Source organism: Rutidosis leptorrhynchoides, chromosome 9, assembly GCF_046630445.1.
Source record: "Rutidosis leptorrhynchoides isolate AG116_Rl617_1_P2 chromosome 9, CSIRO_AGI_Rlap_v1, whole genome shotgun sequence".
NCBI classification, from domain to species: domain Eukaryota; kingdom Viridiplantae; phylum Streptophyta; class Magnoliopsida; order Asterales; family Asteraceae; genus Rutidosis; species Rutidosis leptorrhynchoides.
Genome location: NC_092341.1, coordinates 286,021,237 through 286,043,217, shown reverse-complemented (window position 1 = coordinate 286,043,217; position 21,981 = coordinate 286,021,237). Strand labels below are relative to the sequence as shown.

The following is a 21,981-nucleotide window of genomic DNA, read 5'->3' as shown; positions in this document are numbered from 1 at the left end:
CACTACACAATCACAATTCAGAAAGAAAAGAGAACAAAAAAACATTATTCATGATTTTAAAGATGCCAAATTGGTCACTGTTAACTTTATAACTTACAACTCAACTCAATATTGGAGTATTATTTTCCAACTGAGTTGACCATACTAATCTAGAGAAAATAGTCTTCTTTTTTATGTTACAACTCATGTTAACTGGGACATAACACAAGACTAAAATACCATGCATAAACATCAGAAGATGACCTAGTGGTTGACAATTTAATATTCGCATAAAATATCTCATATTCAAACCTGATGTTATACTACATTTTGGGCTCCCCATGGTTTAGTACAAGGGAGGAGAGATTTGCCCCTAATCCGGGTTCAGAAAAAAAAAAGGTTAGAAATGGTCGCAAAATAATTGTTACGATTATTGGACCCAACGAGACAAGTTATTTAAACCAATCACTCTACCACAAACAATAAACGATATTGTTAAAGCATATGAACGATAAATAAAAGCATACCAGAGATTTTTTTCTTATAATTTCGTGCACATGTTACAGCCTTACATGTTACAGTGAGATATATTATAGTGCTAAACTAAGACGAATCCAAACACACCACGAAGTTCTAGCTTGTTGCATTCCAATTCTGGCCGCCTAGGCCCTTTTCCGCGATCGCGAAGCCCTTTCCAATACAAATCTCGCAGTCGCAAGATGATCATTAGCAGCAATCCAAATCCAACTCGACTTCTATCGTTTCCTTGTTTAATTCGAACTTCACACTAAATAATAACCTGATCTGATCCGAGAGAGTTTACTGAATACATTCTACACCTCTTGGTTCAATGTAGTTCAATTCCATATCCATATTCTATATATAGAATATACAACAAAGATGATATGATATACATACTGATTTCACATAAATATGACACAAACTTATAAACCCTATAATTGAACATACAAATAAGAATTATTGATCATAACAATAAAGATGAAAAAACATGTAGATCAAGAAATTGAATGTCTTCTGTCTTTACTTGGCTTATTCTTGCCTTTAGTACTTGAAGCTAATATCCCATCACCACGTAGAAACGGCGTAAGTTTACTAAGCTTTTTCGACACAGAATTTATAAGTGATTTTTTAGGCAAAGGTGGCTTATCAGCAGAATAACGTAACGAAACAGGGCTGATCGATGTAGATTTATTCACAGATGATGATTTTTCGATTTCTTTTAGTCTCATTTTCATATTAAGAAGCTCAAATTTGAGGTCTTTGTTTTCTTTTTTCAATCTTGAAAGCTCATTAGTTAACGGTTGGTTATTGTTATAGGCGGTGGTGGTGGTGGTGGTGTATGGTTGTACAGCTAACGAACCGCTACTGTCCATGGTGTCTCTTAATCTTTGTTGTTCATAGTAAAGAACTTGAACAACGGTTTGAACAGGAAGACGATCGTTTTGAGCTGCGTGCGCACAAGCTTCGCGTGATAGTTTTTGACAGTCCATCAAGCTGCAAACTTTTTTTCTTTCTATATCAGTTAATGTTGGATGAGCCTGCGCAATCATCGATATATATTAAAGAATACGACAACTGAAATGAAATCATTGTTGGATATGGACGCCGATTTGAGCTCTAGAAACGCTTTATGTGTTATCTCTAGGTCAACTTGAAAAAGTGGTCTTAAAGGACATAAGTTAAACAGGCGAAAGTCACCGAAATGTATAATCGAACTATTGAAGCACAAATCCTCCTAAATTATCAGGGCCAGATATGGGCATGTGCAAGGTGTGAACTTGCACAGGACCTATACCTAGCAATCAGGTCGGGTTTGGGACCAAACGGGTTGAACACAAATGGGTTAACTTCTTTTAACGGATCCAAATGGGTCGATCCAATAGGGTCGGATTGGGTTGGGACCAAATGGGTTGAACACAAATCGGTCAGCTTTTTTAACAATACAAACGGGCTTTAGGTCAAGACATTTTTTCCCTAAATTTTTTAAAATGAGATAGAAATCTTACAATGAGTAAAACTGAAAATTGAAAGTGAAACACGAAACTGAAACGCAAAACTAAAAAATGAAACTGAAAACTAAAATCTACTAAAATCTGATAACTAAAAACCAAGAACTGAAATGCTAAACTGAAACTAAAATGTGAAACTGAAAAGCGAAACTTTCGTATTATAAAACTTATCCTTATATATATGCAAAACTTTCGTATACAAAAAAGACTACCTTTTTACGGCCCATTAACTTTATGACACACTAATCATATTTTTCAAGTCAGCATCCTGACCTGTTTTGACAAAGAACCAAAAAATGATTCATTCTAGTCCGTCGCACGACCCGCCCATTTTCCCACCTTTAAAGTTGGAACTATTGTTATCTGTGCTATTGTTGATAATGGGAAGTAAAAATACCTTCAAGTAAATATCAATGGCTCGATACGTACCATCTTCCGATACCTTCGCTTGTTCTGGAATACATTCCACAATATTTATAAATTTCGACACCACCAAGTTACGATCAGACGCAATTTCAGCAAGATAACTCTCCATTAACTTCCCAACTTTCGCCATGTCACTTTCATCACGCGCACCTTGTAATTCAAATTCAAGATAATTCATCATCACGCGTTGAACGGTATCCACATCAAACAAAGTCTCACCCTCGAAATGAGAACATGGAATCAATATATCGTCTAAAACCGCTTGCCCAAGTTGTAATCCCATTCGTTTCTCGAGATCTAGCCTACAAGCCATTGTTGTTTCGAGGTATATGGAAGCTCGAAGCAACATTGAAAGAAAGCTAACCGACATTGCATTTTTTTCCCATGGCAGAAGGCTCACTATCGTTTCTAAAACTATCCTCTTCTCGTGTTCGCGTTTTGGTTCGATGTTTTTCATGCTCTTTCCGAATATTTCCTGTTTGATGTTAAATTGGACAGGTGAAAATTTGAAAAATTCGCTAAAGTAAGAAACTTGACCCATTTTGGGCAATCGCTGGACCCATTTTGGGCAATCACTTGACCCATTTTCTTAGTGCATTACATTTTGGGCAATCGCTTGACCCATTTTCTTTTAAACTATTATCGATTTCACTTGTTTGACAACGTTATAGATCAAATATAATCCAGATCATCCCATTCTTATGTAAACGGGTCAAATATGCCACCTCTATATGATAAAATAATTGTATAAATTCAAGTGAACACACAAGAATTCGATTGATAACATGTAATGCACATTGTTGTAAGTATGTGTAAAAACTAAGCCAGACAATTGACCCAACCCATTTAGACCCGCCCCACTTGACCCATATAAAAAATTTGACCCGTTCAACCCATGACCCGTTTCGACCCAAACCCATTCAGGTCTCGACCCAACCCTACCCGTTTTCCAGGTGTAGTAAAAACAAGAATCTTGAAATGCAGATAATTTTTCTAAAAGGAGATCTTACCAAACCTCGAAGACATTTTTGCGCATAAAGCATTAGAGTCGGGCCAAGTGCATATTGTTTAAATCCTCTTGAAATCATTGCAAGAAGAACCCTTTGAAACATATCGATTCGAAGAACAATTAAATCTTCAGCCCACCAATCAACAACAGCTTTCGCCTCTGACAATGACGATGCTGACGTCATCATAGCACCGTCTGCACCACCAAACGACAAAAAAGGACTTTCTTTCGTAACAATAAATGCAATAGTATCTATACATCTATTAATCAATTTTATTTCTTCAGCCATTGGTAACAAGTTTGCAGACGACTGCAAAATCGAAACTGCACCAGCTAAAGTTGTGAGTCCGACTTCATTTAAATATGATTCGGACCTTGTTACTAAATTTCCGATTGCATACTCCTCAGTCATTTCAAGATACTCTGATACACAACGCACGGTTGCTATGTTTTCTGTCGATAATTCGAAATTAACTCCGTAACAAAATTTTGCTGCGAGTTCAAATCCTTCAAAACCTCCCGGGACATCAGGGATTTCGATTACGACATGATCAATTTCTTTAGAATTCGACACTATTTTCCTTATGTAACCACACTTTGCAGCCAGTGGAAACTGCATAAAATGATTGTTTAAAAGCTTCATGCAAATAATAATAACAATAACATAACAAATGTTATAGATTATTATGAAACAAATAATACCTTGTGTAATGAAAAAGATGCACCACCTGCATTAATGGTAATATCGCTCGGGACCTCATGGGAGAGTATCCTATTAACAGTTGAATTAATCAAATTAGTGACTGAAAAAAAAAAAAACAAAATTCGAAAAGGGGACGAGATTAAGAAGAACGAAAACATACCAATCGCTTGTTTTCTTCATAATATTAGTCCCTCTTGAAGAACATTCAACATGAAAATGATTGATTAATTATTAACATATAACCAGTGTTATGTATTATGTATTGCAGTATAATATATATAGAAAACAAGAAAAAGAACTTTACAAAAGTACTAATTTAGCTGAAGCAAAGTTTTCTTCAGCATTAAATGTAACATGTCAAACAATCAACATCTTTAAGGAATTACACATGATGATGGAAATTAACAACAACAACAACAACAACAACAAAACCCAATACCACATGAGTGGTGTATGGGGAGGTGAGATGTAGACAATACTTCCCCTATCCGAGAATAAAGACAAGTCATTTCTCCACCCAGAGTGAAACACTCTCAAAAGTAGAGAAAGTCATCCCTCTTTCTATTCGACGGATAAAGAGATTGCTTCCGAGAGGACCTCCGGCCTTTAAGTAGGAAAAAGTTTTTAAAATAAAAATAAAATAAAAATAAGTAGACGCCATGAAAATGGTAGAATCAAATTTTCATGGGTTTTAGATCCTGACTGGAATTTAACATTTAGCTAAAAAAGATGAAGATGTATACTTGAATTTTTGTAAAGGTTGGTATTAATAATTTAATAATTATTAGGAAAATACAAGGATAATTACTACTAAATAATAGTTGCAATTTGTGAGTGTGTGGTGGTGCATGCATATGACATTTGTAGTATTTGGCTAAAAGATTAGAACTTTTTCAAACTTGAGATAATTTTTAATTTTATCAGCCACATAAATATGCATCTTTTCAAAATCTGGATAAACACATTTAAAATAATCAACTGCTTAAACTATGTATAGTATAAGGTTTATGGGGCCATTAATGGATTCAGATTGTCTCTATGTTTCAAGTATTTTTGATCAATTTGGGTTCATAATACAATTATAAGGTATAAATCCATTAATAGATTCAAACAAAAAGAGGGACTTTAAATCAAGAATCAAGCATAATAGCAAAAGGACAGTGGTGATCAAACCCCACAACCATCAATCTTGTTGTGTATATTGTCTCTTTGTTGTGTCAAAATCATGAATACACAACTGGAAATTTATAACATTACCTATAAAACGATAAATATTTGGTACGATTAGATTTTTGATTGTACATAAAAAGGACTAATATCATTTTATCAAGTTTTTTTAACAAAATAGTCACTAATTTTCTGATGAATTGACATAAGTGTGATCAAGTGTTCTGTGTTCTTTTTTTTAAATTTTATTTTGATTGTGAATTCATGGATGTCAATATGGAGTTATCATACCACTTTAACTGCGTTTGTATAATTGAATGATTGTACGATTATATTCTTATTCTTAAGAGATATATATGAGTACATTAACATTAATATGATGTCGATATAATTAATGTAAATGCAAAGTTAACTGTTAGGCGGGGTTCACATCACATGGTTCTAAAAGTTGACTGATCATTGGACATTAAATTCTGGTTACAAGTTCTACATCAAGTCATCACTTGTGATTTGATTCACTTATTTATTTATTTGTTTGTTTATTAGTTAGTGATTTTTAACACAAGAAAAGAATTCTAATTTTTCATATGTACATAGCTAGATCAAATCAATCATTGAGGGTTGCAGTGAGGCTGCTCCAATACCATTAATAATACTGGATTTAAAAAAATAAAGTGTTAGGATCCGTTTAGCTCACGGAATCCAATGAGATTTTGACGGATTTGGAATTGAGATTAGATACGTGTCTAAATTAAATATCAATTACTCCGGAATCTCATTGGATTCTATGAGCCAAATGAAGCCTAATTAGTTTCATATTAGTAATTTCTTATACGATCGAATACTAGTGGACTGAATAAATGAATTTGTAGACCACACATTTAAATCGAGGCTTGAACCCATAGTCTTTGGTTAATCTTTGAACTTTGCAGTTCAGTTCTTCTTCATGTCATCATTGTAGATAGGTAAAAGTCATTGATAATTCTAAGAAGATTAAACTTCTATGGTAAGCAGATATAAGATAAACTTTTAATATTAGATGGGCTAATTACTAATATATCATTCAATAACATGCTTTTATTTTGACTCATTTATGTGTAAAAGGATTTCGGATAGTGATCAGTACAAAACTAAATTAGCTCATTCATATGTTTTATGTTGTTCATTATAAAATATAATTAGTGATGTGTAGATTCCGGTAGCATATTATATATTTTATAACTTCATACAGTGAATGTTGACGTTTAGAACAAAAAAAAAAAAGTTAAATGAATCAAAATAAGCTAAATCAGTCTTTAAACTCATAAAAAGGGGGTTAATTCGCCTTGGTGGCCACACCCGCCACGGAGGTTCACCTGCAATGACTCAGAGCTGCCGCAAAGCAGTAGTCGCTCTGAAATTAGTCGGCTCGCAAAGCGTGTCGGAATCCCAAGTGTACCCAAAAACATGTTCACCTATCTGTCCTATCATAGTTAGATGGTTTATAATATAATCATATATCAAGCTTATATTTCTAATAACAGTATATTCTACAGCAAGTGTTTGCGGATCAACCAGTCAGCTTCTTATATATAAAGATACATATATGACCTATTAATCGAGTGAACAGCAAACGTCAATTTATTGGCGATTTTACTGACGCTTAGAGCCTAAATTTAACTTTAGGCAGGTTTTAAACACATGGAAATTTGATTTTAGCATTTTCATGGCGTCTTGCACTTTTTTTATTTTATTTTTTTAACCTACTTATTGGTCGAAAATCCATTCGGAAGCAATCTCTCTATCCATAGAACATTGTGAGGGGAGACTTTCTCTACTCTTAGGATTTCACTATATGTAGAGAAATGACTTCTCTTTATTCTAGGAATTAGGGAAGAATTGTCTACATCTTACCACCTCATACCCCAAAAGTGGGATTTGGGTTTTGTTGTTGTATACTTGTTGTTACATATACGCCACTACTGTATGCAAACTATAAATGTAAAGTCTAGAAGAAGATGAGTGAGGCCATGAGTTATAGTTCAGGTTATCTCCAGTTTTATTTATGTCCTGTGATTATTTATAGAAGGCAAAAGAAAAATCAGGAGTGACAGAAAAATGAAACTATTTAGCAGTAGTAAAATGAGATAATATACAAGAAATATGACCTCGTCGTTAACCCGCTACCATTAGAAATAAATATGGTGTGATGAACAACAATTTGTGATCCAAATTCCTGTAATATTATGAGGAAAACACACAAAAAAGCTAATCATATTCTTCTTCATTCCTAAGCCATTTTGTTGCCACCCATTTCTGGCCTTTAATTACAGGACAGCTCCCGTGAAGTGATGTCTGCATAAACAAACCATATAACCTTAAACAAATGCACTTGAACATGAAGGCAAAAACAAACCAAATAAAATCTTGTGCGTTAAAAGCCAGAAATGAACTCACCGGATCGATTGTACCATTAGGGTATAAAGAATAAAACAAAAGCCCATCACCCTTGCGTGGTTTTACTTTCAAACCAATACACTTTTGGAAATCATAACTTGAAGCCGTATTTTCACCATTCTGCAAAATAAAAACATCATAAACAAGTGTTCCATTCGGTGCTGTGCAAACTAATTGAACTGATGGAAAAAGACGGCTGGACTACAGTGCGCAGAAGGAAAGCATATTCAAATCTCAACATCAAAAAAGGCAAGGAGACAGAAGGAAGGCAATCACAGACGAAGATGAAGGATTATGATATATGTAAGGTGATGAAAACTCTGGGGATTACGTAGTACTTTTCTAACTTCCCGGAGGTATGGAGCTATGAGATCTTTTGGAAAGCTTTCGGCAAAATTGGTCCACCAAAAAGAACAAAGCATGGGATGAAATTTGGATTCGTGAGATTCAAAGAAGACGAAGATTTTCTAAAAGGCAGGCTAGATAATGTTATGATTGAGGGTTCTAAGATTCAGATGAATAAAGCTAGGTTCAAAAGAGCGGTGCCAAAGAATCAAGAAGATAATCACCAGCAACAAAAGGCAAAGCAACGATGGAAAACTACTCTCTCAGAAGATGATGGTCGAAGTTTTGCAGAAGTTCTCGGGGGGGGGGGGGGGGGGGGGGGGGGGGGGGGGGGGGTAAATCATCGCAAGCTCCTGATCTGGTTATCAACTCCAGTAATGTTAACCAGGAATCCTTGGATAGATGTTTGGTGGGAGAAGTCAAAGACATAAACCCACTCAGAAATCTTCACTCAATATGCCTTATAGAAGGGTTAGGTGAGTGTAATGTGCAATATCTTGGAGGTTTATCGGTAATCATGGAGTGGGCAACAAAAGCAGATGCATCTACGGCTTACAACAGATGCTCAAATTGGATGACGAATTCAAATGATGGAGGTGGATATAAGGGCTCCAGGATTAAAACGCCAGTGCATAAACACACGGATGGGGAAGAACCAAGAATCGGTGGAAGGTTTAGCTTCCATAAACTGAAACAATCTGCTAGGAAGAAAGGATGTCCGAAGATAAAAGTTTCAGTTTCGAAGACCTCTTCACTTGGATCAAAAACCAAAGGTCGTCCGGGGAACAACAATTTTGATTTCGTGTTTAAACCTTCGTCTGGAATCCAGAGGTTTTTACTTTGGAAGGTCATGTGGTGGAGCAATATTTTTTATTAGTGCATGGATGTTGGATTGGCTGCCCACATAAAGTATATATCTTTTGAACGTCTATGACCCACAAGAGTCTGTTAACAAGAGAGCTCTTTGGGATGAAATTCAGGGTTTAATTGTTAGCTTTGATGGTATGTGGTTTTGCTTTGGAGATTACAATACCGTCAGATCGCGTGACGAAATAAAAGGCTCGATTTTTAACTCTAATGAGGCCATCGATTTCAATGGGTTCATTAGTAATGCCTCTCTAATCGAAATAAATTCCAATGGGAGGTCGGTGTTTTACTTGGATGACTAAGGATGGTAGAAAGATGAGCAAATTGGATCGATTCCTTGTATCTCATTCGGTTGTTGATTTATGGCCCAACACTTCGGTAGTGGCATTACCCAGATACATATCTGACCACTGCCCGCTACTATTGAAATCCTCCGCAAGTCCAAGATTGGACTTTGGGCCAAAACCGTTTAGGTTCTTTAATTCATGGTTGGACCATCCAGATTTTAGATCCCTGGTTGACAAAGCGTGGGCTGCAAAGTCAATTTCAGGGAAACCTGATGTGGTGGTATTCAAGGAGAAACTAAAACATTTAAAGGCTGAGATCAAAGGCTGGGCTGCAAGACATTTCAAAAACCTTGATAACGATATTAAATGTTTAAAAGAAAAAATTGAACAGTGGGATCTTTGTGCAGAATTATTATGTACTCCTTCCCCTTCTGATATGCAGGCCCATGAAGCAGATTTACACAAACTGCACTCCCTCGAACATATTACAAGGTCAAACCTAAAACAAAAGTGTAGATCTAGATGAGCAATTGATGGTGACGAGAACTCGAGGTACTTGCACGCATTGATAAAAAAGGAGGAGAGAATCAATGGAATTTCAGGCATTACCATTGATGGAGCATGGATTGTGGATCCGTCCGAGATAAAATCCGCGCTGGCCACTCCTTTGCAAGGAGATTCAAAGAAACTGATATGTGCCGCCCAAGTTTCTTTAGTCCAAACTTTCAGAAACTGGATGATTCCGGCAATTTTTTTCTTAGAATCCACATTCCGTTCGGAGAAGATCAAAGATGCAGTTTGGAGCTGTGCAGGATCTAAGGCACCCGGCCCTGACGGGTTTAATTTTTAAATTTATTAAACGCTTTTGGGATGTTTTGAAGTCAGATATAGAATGTTGTGTTCGTGATTTTGCAGCCTCCGGCAAATTATCAAAGGGCTGTAACAGCTCTTTTATTTAGCTAATCCCAAAAGTCACGGATCCCATCGCTTTTAATGATTTTCGACCAATAAGTTTGATTGGGTGCCTTTACAAAATTATCACTAAAATCTTAGCAAGACGGCTGAAAAAGATGATCTCGAAGGTAATCGGGTCGAGTCAGTCTGCCTTTATAAAAGGCCGCCAAATTCTGGACGGAGTTTTGGTTGCAAATGAAATATATAGCGCATGTAAAAGGAATGGCAAGAACACTTTTTTTATTCAAAGTAGACTTTCGAAAAAGCGGTCGATTGTGTGAACTGGGGATTCTTGGATTGCGTTATGAAACAAATGAACTTTGGGCAAAGATGGCGATCGTGGATTCGTGGCTGCTTAACTTCTTGCAGAACATCAGTTCTCATAAATGGCAGTCCATCTTTAGAGTTCTCATTGGAGAAGGGTCTTAGGCAAGGGGACCCACTATCGCCTGGCTAAAAGCAAGTTATTTGGCTTGAACGCATCTGTCCATGAACTATCTGATCTTGCAGGTATCCTTACATGTTCTACTGGCTCTTTTCCCTTCAATTATCTTGAGATTCCAGTGGGGAAAAGGATGCCTTTAATCAATTCGTGGAATGAGGTGAAGGACAGATTCTTAGCTCGTCTCAGCCTACGGAAAGCAAAACTCTTATCTACTGGCGGTAAACTGACTTTGGTCAAATCGGTAATGGGAAGTCTTTCATTATATTATCTTTCTATCTTTAAAGCGCCCAACTGTGTCATCCAATCTCTCGAAAACATTAGAAGAAAATTCATGTGGGAAGCTGATGACAAAAGATCCATTCAATGGGTTAGTTGGAAGAAATGTTTATTGGCGAAATCACTCGGTGGATTGGGTATTGGGAGCTTGAAGGCGAAAAACATTAGTCTTCTTTGCAAATGGTGGTGGAGGTTCAAAATGGAAAAGGAAGCTCTACGGACAAGGGTAATTCTCATTCGATATATGGAGAAGACGGCGGTCTAAACTTAGAGTCGAATCATCCATCTTTTTCACTTTGGAAGAATATAGTATCTTGTGGCTCTGTTGCTGATAAACATGGAGTACCATTTAAATCATCTATTGTTCGAAGGGTAGGGAAGGGAGACTCAACTTTATTTTGGCATGACAAATGTATGTATAACTATAATTCTGATTTATGTCTTCGACAGCGCTATCCAAGGCTATATGATATAGCCTTGGATCCCCTCAAAGGTGGATCGGGTTACTAACAACGAGCTCGGACTAAAGGGTAATTGGGGCTGGACATCAGAAATCAGAGGCAAATCGATTGACGAGTTAGATGCTTTAGAATCTGAATTAGCCAACTGCAACTTACTGACTTCAGATCAAGATGGATGGAAATGGTCTCTTGCGGCAAACGGGGTCTTCTCTGTTCATAAATTATCTCTTCCGATAGACGGTCATATGTTGGGTTCTTGCCAGAATCTAACATTAAGCAAGTGTGTAAATTGACTACCTAAGAAAGTCAATGTGTTTATATGGAGGCTTAACACGGATAGGCTACCGACCCGGTCAAATCTATTAAGTAGGGGTGTTGAATTACAATCAGTCGCTTGCCCCTTCTGTAATAATTCGGACGAGACAATTGATCACCTGTTTACTCAATGTCGTATCATTTTACCGCTTTGGAGATCCTTTTTAGATTGGTGGAACGACTCGTCTCAAATCCCAAATGGAGTTCACAATTTGATCAGCCTTGCTAATATTAATCAAGGATCGAGTATAATGAACAAGGTGAATTTAGCAACACGTTACACACTTTTGTGGCTTATTTGGAAATGGAGAAACCGATTGGTATACGGGTCGAACAACAACAGGATGTCACTTTTAAATGGAGATATCTTCTCAAGTTTGCGTGTTCTGTCACATCTTTGGATATCAAATAGGAGTTCTAAAGTTTCCTCAAATTCTGATATGTGGAAAGGAGACCCAAAGACAACAGTGGAGTTGAGCTAAAGGCCCAAAATCAAAAGCCGGAGCATGCTTGTTTTCTTGTCAAGTTGTCTCCTTTTTTGTGTTTTTGTTGATGTGATGTTTTCTGGATTTGGAGTTCGTGATGTATCTGGAGTTTGGTGTATGTTGTATCCATTCCCGCTCCTTGTGGGTGTGTTTTTTTCTAATATAGTTAGCTTTTCAAAAAAAATAAAAAAAATAAACAAGCGTTCCAAAAATCAGGATACATACACAAAATCTGGAACTTACTTCAAATGGGAACATGGTTTCTCCACCTTCTTCAACATCAGATAAATAAAGCAAAAAAGAAGCAATCTGTAAACAAACCAAGGGTGAAAAACAAATACTACTAATTACAATCTAATCTAATATTAACAGCCGTTAAACTATTATAAGGTTTAGTAAGTGATGTACCCGTTGGCTCTTCTGTGGACCATACTCAGTAGGGTTGAAAGCATCATAATGTGAATTATACCTCTGCCCAATCTCATACCTTAAAACGTTGAATGCCTGAATATAACAACATATTTCAATCGAACAACTTAAGTTTTGTGAGTGATACAATTATGCCAAACTTGAAAGGTGTTAAATTCGAAACCAGCATATAACCATGAACCTAAAAAGTCTCTTTACAGCACTATATAATCTGAATACCTCTCCATGGCTTCTAGGTATCATTGTAGCTCTTTCTATCTTCTTCTCAATTTGATCCAATATCCCTGTTTTATCTTCAGATGAACTTATAAACATGCCAGAACTGATTCATTACAAAAACACAAAATCAAAGTTAAACGATTCGCATATAACATCTAAGTACGACATGCCAGAACTAATACAGTAATACATTTGGTTAAATGTATGAAAATTCATTTAAACCAGCCTTAAAAACTTGTCTTGTTATTTAATGTATCCGGCCTCTTACAACTCGTAAAACGAACAACACAGCATATATGGTTGCCACGTTAGCAAATGAAAACCTTTTTAACCCTTATATTTATAGTATACCTTGTTCTAATTCCTTTGGTATTCTCATTGGTTTCTCCTTTGCGTAAAGCCAAAGTCGAAGGCGCAAGTTTCACCTTAGCCATCTTAATTATCCCTTCACATTGTTGTGCTGTTGCAAAACCAGGAAGGTACAACGCTCTAGGACTCCAACTTAATACCTAATATAAGTATATCACAACTTATAAATATAAATCACAAAAACCAATATCCAATTTCTATATTTTATACTTTTAACTATAGGATCAAATAAGAACGCCCATTTTTTAATCTTAATTATATAAATCTAATAAGTATACAAACCAGTGTTGTAAACGACGTCGGTCAATGGTCAAAAGTTGGGTCAAATGCGGATAAAGTCGGGTCAACATCGGTCAAAAGTCAAATTCGGTTAAAATCGGTCAAATCGATCGAAATGTGTTACTTTTTTGTATTATATTAAACGATAATAACGATTATAGGTACAAACTGGTCAACGAAGGTTTTTTGCTTTAAAATTTGTGTATATATATAATTATATATATATATATATAAAAGTCAACGTCCGTCTCGACCCCGTCTCGACGTTTTAAGGTCCCGACCGTCTCGACACCGTCTCGCGTCTTTTTCAACGAGGCTACAAACCTAACTTCATTGTATACATTTATCTCCCTAGTGAAGTGTTGAGGGAGTAACATTTTGAAGCATTGAATTCAACAAACTGATAAGATTTTTCATAATTTGTCTCTATAAATTTTCAACTTACATCAAATTCTGCATAAGTACTTTTCAACATAAAAATCACTAATTATAAATTAACAACAATAAGCATTAAAAAAAGCACCTGAAAAGGAATGTTAGTAAACAAATCATCACCGGAATCACCTCGCGGTAACGGATCGTATGGTGTCTCAGTAAGAACCCTAGGTTTCGGATGCAAATTTAATTCGGTTTCAACCTGCACGTAACTTCAATTTTTTACTAGTACAGGTAAAAAAAAAAAAAAAAAAAAAGGAAACTAGAATTGAAAATTTAAAAATAAAATAAAATAAATAGGAGATCAGTAGACCTGCTGAGAAAATAGTGAAGAACCGAAAAACCCTAAAAAGAAGAAGAAGATGCATAAGAGGAAAACAGCAGGTAAACCTAGAGTTGACCAACCGCCGATTTTGCCTCTCGATTTCATGATCAGATCGTGTTTATTGATTGCTATTATTATTAGTATAAATAAACTACAAAGTGATCAAATGTAGGCGGGAATTTGTTGCTATATTTGGAGATTAAACGTTGAATTGAATTGAAGAAGGTATGAATTGACCTTGGATATCTTGGCGTGATGGCTAAAAATGGAGATTTTAGGGACCGGAGCTAATTAGAATCCGACCCGGAATCCAACGTCCATGCGTATTGTGATTTGTTTTAGAAATGTGAATGTGAATTTTGTTCAAAACGCCCGGTTATTATATTTTATTTATTTATTTAGGAGCAACTATTAAATTAAACTTAATTACGTCATTCTATGGACCTTAAATTACTCCTTTTCATGTTAACCCTTAATGTTTTAATTTGATTTCATAACGAATATGACTTAACGCTAGTTAGGTCTAGAGACGAATATTAAACTAAATCAAAAGATTAAGGGTTATCACGAAAAAAGTAACTTAAGGACCAATGGTGAATTAATGGTAAACTTTAGGGATGCTTGATGTAACTAAATCTTTTTTAAATAAAAACTAAATGAAAGCAATTAAACTTATCATTCTTTTTTTTTTAGTGAAAAAGAAATAAGAAGATTAAAAGAGATGAAAAATGGGTTATACATGCAGAGGTTTTTAGAGGTTTAAGTGTTTACATCCAATAATTAGATTTTTTTAGAACAACAAACACTCTTTTTGTTTATGACGAAACTCATTCAAACACACTCTTTTTAGAGCTTTAAGTCATTCTCAATCACCGTTCATCTATTTCAATTTTTGCTTCAATAATTAATGCTATTAAAATGAATAAAAAATCTAATTAACTATATATAAATATCGAATAATAGTGCAATAGCACATTGTAGATATTATTATTATTATTATTATTATTATTATTATTATTATTATTATTATTATTATTATTATTATTATTATTATTATTATTTTATTATTATTATTTTCTCATTACTGAAGTTTTTTAATCACATTTATTATTATTTTTTTCCTAATAAAATCATTAAATAAGCCAAAACAACAGTTTTTTAATCACCGTTAACACGAATTTATTCATGAATATGCCCACGACGAAGCTTGAACTCTTCACCTCTTTGGTTGAAAGGACCATCAAATAATGTTGGGCTACAAACCATTTGGTACGCTAAAACAATTGTGTAATTCAATAACCGTTATCATATAAAAAATAACTAATCGTTATATACAATTAATTAATTTAAGTGTGTTTATGACAACTTTAAAAGTTGTCATTATATGTTTTATTGAAATGTTAATTGTATTGAATTAAAAAGGAGAATTGATAAATACAAGTATAAACACGGGGATGCAAATTAATGATGTGTATACTCACACGCTCCATATACATGTCTAACACTACATAATCAACAAGTCGCTAAGTGCTAACTTATAACATTGCAACGCGCTACAAGTAGAGTCCATGATCCATCAAGCACCATCGACATGTGCGCGCCTAACACTTACGTTACCTGCGCTAAACCAGAATTGTCTACCCTACTGAATCAAGGACTATCACATACAGTTTTCAAGAAGAGCACAAATCAACAAAAGACACCACATGTTGTTGACACGATCCCAGCATTGACGATCACCACACTTTTCCAGGTACTGAATCAAGGACTACTACTTATGGGCTGCGCGGGGACCACTCAAACTTTTCCAGCTTTTGCAGACCAAATAGTATGACATGGCAAGAGCATGTTCCCTTTTGTCCTATTATGTGACATTAAAGGAAAAAGACACTCACCTATATATATGGCTTCAAACCCACATTACAACACATGTTGTACACATTATATTCTACACACACTTGCACTTACAAATCACTCACGTTTATATCGTTGTTATTATTTCAAGACTCTAACCCATACTACCGATATCTTAACAGCTTTTTAAGCTTACTTTATCGGTTACAATAACATTCTGTGAACATAAATCCTAACACCTCTCTCGAGCCATCAATACCAGCTAGTTCGATGATGGTGGGCCGACGTTTAACCACCCCTTTTGATATCATCATCCCACATTGGGGTTATTAACGGTGCACCGGACCGAAGAGTTAAATTCGAATGAACCTTAAATCCCCCTCATTTATTGACCAAATGTAGACCAAACCCTAAGGATCAAATCTATGCTTGATCAAATGGCGTCATCCGTGAGACCAAAGTTAAAGGGTTTAATTAATATTTTCTCTTGGTATCCATTACATTCGTTGTTTTTTCTTGTATGGTGTTACAACTGCAGGTAGCTAAGACATTTCGCAAAGAAACAATGAGTTAACTAAAAACTTCTAAAGCACCACAAACTCGGCCTGAGACGCCGAGGGTGTCAAATTCAGTTAGCACTGGGATGGTCAGCAGCAAAATGATACATATTATTCATTCTTATTAAGTTTTGAATTCATAAAATATTTTGTGACGACCCGCCAAGTACACTTAACGGCTCCGTCACTTGGTCCCACAGCTTGATCATAACTCTAAATGAATTTAATAAATATCATTGCATTCTTTATTTAAAAATGATTTCCTATAAAGGAAACCTGTAATAAATGTAAGTTTAGAAAAACCAACATAAGTAAATATAAAAAGTTGACCAAAATCATGTCAACAAACACACACAATTTAATGTAAATAAAATAGAATGTAAGTTTAAATGTTTAACAAAATCTGCCAAAACATATGCAGACCCTCTAAGCACAGCAGAAGACGAAAGCAATCAAGTACCTGAGAAAACATGCGAGTAAACTGTCAACAAAAATGTTGAGTGAATTATAGGTTTAAGTAACGTATAAGATTTAGACCATAAGATTTCAAATGTTTGAAAACATAAAAATATTATTCATTAACCTGTGAGCCACCTGGTAACCACTTAACAATTTATTACCCTTAACATATAACAATATACACTGAACATGTGCATCTTCCACAAATACGAAGTACTAATACATTCTGATTATAAACTGCTAGCGCGACTAGCACGAAATGGGGTTGTCAGGCCCGATAGATCTATCTATAGGATTCACATTCACCAGTAGAAATCAGTGATTACAATTACCAGATTAGGAAATATTTTGTTCAACTCACAATTAATAATTTAAATTAATTTTCACTTGTGCCTAAAATGTAAAACAAAAGTTGCATGTAATCTCATCCCAAAAATACTTTAAAATAGTACGAATAACGGGACTATAACTCACCGTAAGTGCACTTGAACAGTAATACGTACACGAATGATAAAAGAGTGATCAAAAGTGATCACGACTCCAACCTATTATAAAATAAGCAGATCAGAATATATCTAACTTACGTCGGGTCATACATGATAGTCTTAGTGCTTGATGTGATGAAGTAGTACGCGACAGCATAATTGCTTTGGTTAAAGTGTTATACACACTTTCTATTTTTAGTAAGTTTTCATTTTTTTAAAAAGTTTCTATTTTTAGAAAGTTTCTATTTTTGGAAAGTTTCTATTTTTAGAAAGTTTCCTTATTTAGAAAGTCAACTTAAGTCAATCGAAAGTCAACTCAAAAGTCAACCCCTAGCCAACCTTAATATTTAGATAAAATCAAATTTTAATTTCATATATTATAATGTTTTCTCATAATATAAGTATTTATTTTTGATAATATAATTTTAATTAAATTAAATTGATTTAATAAGTCAACATAAGTTGAAATGATATAATAGATATAACATAAATATTTAATTAATAATTAAATATTAGTCATATCATAAGTATTTTTATTAATAAAGGAATATTAATCATAACATAAGTATTTTAATTAATTATGAATTATTACTTATATTATAAGTATTGTAATATAATTATTAAATCATAAGTATTTAATAATTAATTTAAGTCATAAGTATTCAATAATTAAGTCTTATAATAAATAAATAATAATTAATCCTTATAATAAGTCTTAAAATAATAATTTCATATCATAAGTTTTTATTATTAACATAAGTGTTATATTAATAATAATTGTATTATTAAATCATAAGTTTAATTATAGGAATAATTAAATCATAATATAAATATTAAATGATATAATAAATATATATCATAAGTATTAATTAATAATAATTACTTTTATAACCTAAGTAATTAATAATAATGAAAATCATTATTTATATAATCTAAGTTCAATTTCATTAACATAAGTTTCATTAAAACTTCATCGGGTCGTATCTTGGCGCCCGAATGTCGGTTTTTGACCAATTTTATATAATTCTTCGTCTAAACCGACACCTTGGGATGGTCAATGTAGTGACCTGAACTTTTCCATATTTATATATATTAATTGAGATTGATATTTACATGACTAAATGTTTCCAACGTGTTAAGTAATCAAACTTGTTAAGACTTGATTAATTGAAATAGGTTTCATATAGACAATTGACCACCCAAGTTGACCGGTGATTCACGAATGTTAAAACTTGTAAAAACCATACGATGACATATATATGGTTATATATATAGTTAACATGATTTTATTATAAGTAAGTATCTCATTATGTATTTTAACAATGAGTTATATACATAAAAAAATGAGACTATTAAATTAAGAAACTCGAAAACGATATATATAACGATTATCGTTATAACAATGTCTTACAAGGTACATATGAATCATATTAAGATATTGATACACTTGGTTAATTATGTTAAATGATAAGTAAATATATCATTAAGTATATTAACAATGAACTACATATGTAAACATAAGACTACTAACTTAATGATTTCGAAACGAGACATATATGTAACGATTATCGTTGTAACGACATTTAACTGTATATATATCATACTAAGATATATTATATATCATAATATCATGATAATGTAACAATTTAACATCTCATTTGATATAATTAACAATGGGTTAACAACATTTAACAAGATCGTTAACCTAAAGGTTTCAAAACAACATTTACATGTAATGACTAACGATGACTTAACGACTCAGTTAAAATGTATATACATATAGTGTTTTAATATGTATTCATACACTTTTGAAAGACTTCAAGACACTTATCAAAATACTTCTACTTAACAAAAATGCTTACAATTACATCCTCGTTCAGTTTCATCAACAATTCTACTCGTATGCACCTGTATTCGTACTCGTACAATACACAGCTTTTAGATGTATGTACTATTGGTATATACACTCTAATGATCATCTCTTAGCAGCCCATGTGAGTCACCTAATACATGTGGGAACCATCATTTGGCAACTAGCATGAAATATCTCATAAAATTACAAAAATATGAGTAATCATTCATGACTTATTTACATGAAAATAAAATTACATATCCTTTATATCTAATCCATATACCAACGACCAAAAACACCTACAAACACTTTTATTCTTCAATTTTCTTCATCTAATTAATCTCTCTCAAGTTTCATCTTCAAGTTCTAAGTGTTCTTCATAAATTCCATAAGTATAGTTTCATAAAAATCAAGAATACTTCCAAGTTTGCAAGTCTACTTCCAAGCTTTCTAATCCATTCCAAGTAATCATCTAAGATCAAGGAACCTTTGTTATTTATAGTAGGTTATCTTTCTAATTCAAGGTAATATTCATATTCAAACTTTGATTCAATTTCTACAACTATAACAATCTTATTTCGAGTGAAAATCTTACTTGAACTGTTTTCGTGTCATGATTCTGTTTCAAGAACTTTCAAGCCATCCAAGGATCCTTTGAAGCTAGATCCATTTTTCTTATTTCCAGTAGTTTTATTCAGAAAACTTGAGGTATTAATGATGTTCATAACATCATTCGATTCATACATATAAAGCTATCTTATTCGAAGGTTTAAACTTGTAATCACTTGAACATAGTTTAGTTAATTCTAAATTTGTTCGCAAACAAAAGTTAATCCTTCTAACTTGACTTTTAAAATCAACTAAACACATGTTCTATATCTATATGATATGCTAACTTAATGATTTAAAACCTGGAAACACGATGAACACCATAAAATCGAATATGCGCCGTCGTAGTGACACCGCGGGCTGTTTTGGGTTAGTTAATTAAAAACTATGATAAATTTTGATTTAAAAGTTGTTCTTCTGGGAAAATGATTTTTCTTATGAACATGAAACTATATCCAAAAATCATGGTTAAACTCAAATTGGAAGTATGTTTTCCAAAATGGTCATCTAGACGTCGTTCTTTCGACTGAAATGACTACCTTTACAAAAATGACTTGTAACCTGTAATTTCGACTATAAACTTAAACTTTTTCTTTATAGATTCATAAACTTAAGTTCAATATGAAACCATAGCAATTGGATTCACTCAAAACGGATTTAAAACGAAGAAGTTATGGGTAAAACAAGATTGGATATTTTTGATCTTTTTAGCTACGGGAAATGTTTAAAAAATCTATACAAATCATATCCTAGCTAACTTATATTGTATTATACATGTATTCTAATATATATGTAATCTTGGGATACCATAGACACATATGCAAATGTTTTGACATATCATATCGACCCATGTATATATATTATTTGGAACAACCATAGACACTCTATATGCAGTAATGTTGGAGTTAGCTATACAGGGTTGAGGTTGATTCCAAAAATATATATACTTTGAGTTGTGATTTAGCCTGAGACGTGTATACACTGGGTCGTGGATTGATTCAAGATAATATATATCGATTTATTTCTGTACATCTAATTATGGACAACTAGTTGTAGGTTACTAACAAGGACAGCTGACTTAATAAACTTAAAACAGTAAAACGTATTAAAAATGTTGTAAATATATTTTGAACATACTTTGATATATATGTACATATTTGTTATAGGTTCGTGAATCGACCAGTGGCCAAGTCTTACTTCCCGACGAAGTAAAAATCTGTGAAAGTGAGTTATAGTCCCACTTTTAAAATCTAATATTTTTGGGATGAGAATACATGCAGGTTTTATAAATGATTTACAAAATAGACACAAGTACGTGAAACTACATTCTATGGTTGAATTATTGAAATCGAATATGCCCCTTTTTATTAAGTCTGGTAATCTAAGAATTAGGGAACAGACACCCTAATTAACGCAAATCCTAAAGATAGATCTATTGGGCCTAACAAACCCCATCCAAAGTACCGGATGCTTTAGTACTTCGAAATTTATATCATATCCGAAGGGTGTCCCGGAATGATGGGGATATTCTTATATATGCATCTTGTTAATGTCAGTTACCAGGTGTTCACCATATGAATGATTTTTATCTCTATGTATGGGATGTATATTGAAATATGAAATCTTGTGGTCTATTATTACGATTTGATATATATAGGTTAAACCTATAACTCACCAACATTTTTGTTGACGTTTAAAGCATGTTTATTCTCAGGTGAATACTAAGAGCTTCCGCTGTTGTATACTAAAATAAGGACAAGATTTGGAGTCCATGTTTGTATGATATTGTGTAAAAACTGCATTCAAGAAACATATGTCGATGTAATATATTTCTATTGTAAACCATTATGTAATGGTCGTATGTAAACAGTATATTTTAGATTATCATTATTTGATAATCTACGTAATGCTTTTGAAACCTTTA

At 33.6% G+C, this 21,981-nt stretch overlaps 2 protein-coding genes across 2 annotated transcripts; both read right to left on the bottom strand.

The window, feature by feature from the left end:
* Positions 1-509: 509 nt before the first annotated feature.
* Positions 510-4,327, bottom strand: LOC139868831 (BTB/POZ domain-containing protein SR1IP1). The gene is made up of 5 exons (XM_071857174.1): positions 4,308-4,327; positions 4,147-4,216; positions 3,446-4,057; positions 2,407-2,910; positions 510-1,538 (listed from the first exon to the last, which is right to left on the bottom strand). Exons 1-5 carry the CDS (start codon positions 4,325-4,327, stop codon positions 996-998), a joined length of 1,749 nt encoding a protein of 582 aa, XP_071713275.1. The 3' UTR covers positions 510-995.
* A 3,074-nt stretch (positions 4,328-7,401) lies between these two features.
* On the bottom strand, positions 7,402-14,582 carry LOC139869394 (probable prolyl 4-hydroxylase 9). The gene is made up of 8 exons (XM_071857712.1): positions 14,230-14,582; positions 14,005-14,118; positions 13,185-13,342; positions 12,834-12,936; positions 12,594-12,689; positions 12,429-12,494; positions 7,751-7,870; positions 7,402-7,648 (listed from the first exon to the last, which is right to left on the bottom strand). Exons 1-8 carry the CDS (start codon positions 14,344-14,346, stop codon positions 7,562-7,564), a joined length of 861 nt encoding a protein of 286 aa, XP_071713813.1. The 5' UTR covers positions 14,347-14,582; the 3' UTR covers positions 7,402-7,561.
* Positions 14,583-21,981: the final 7,399 nt, after the last annotated feature.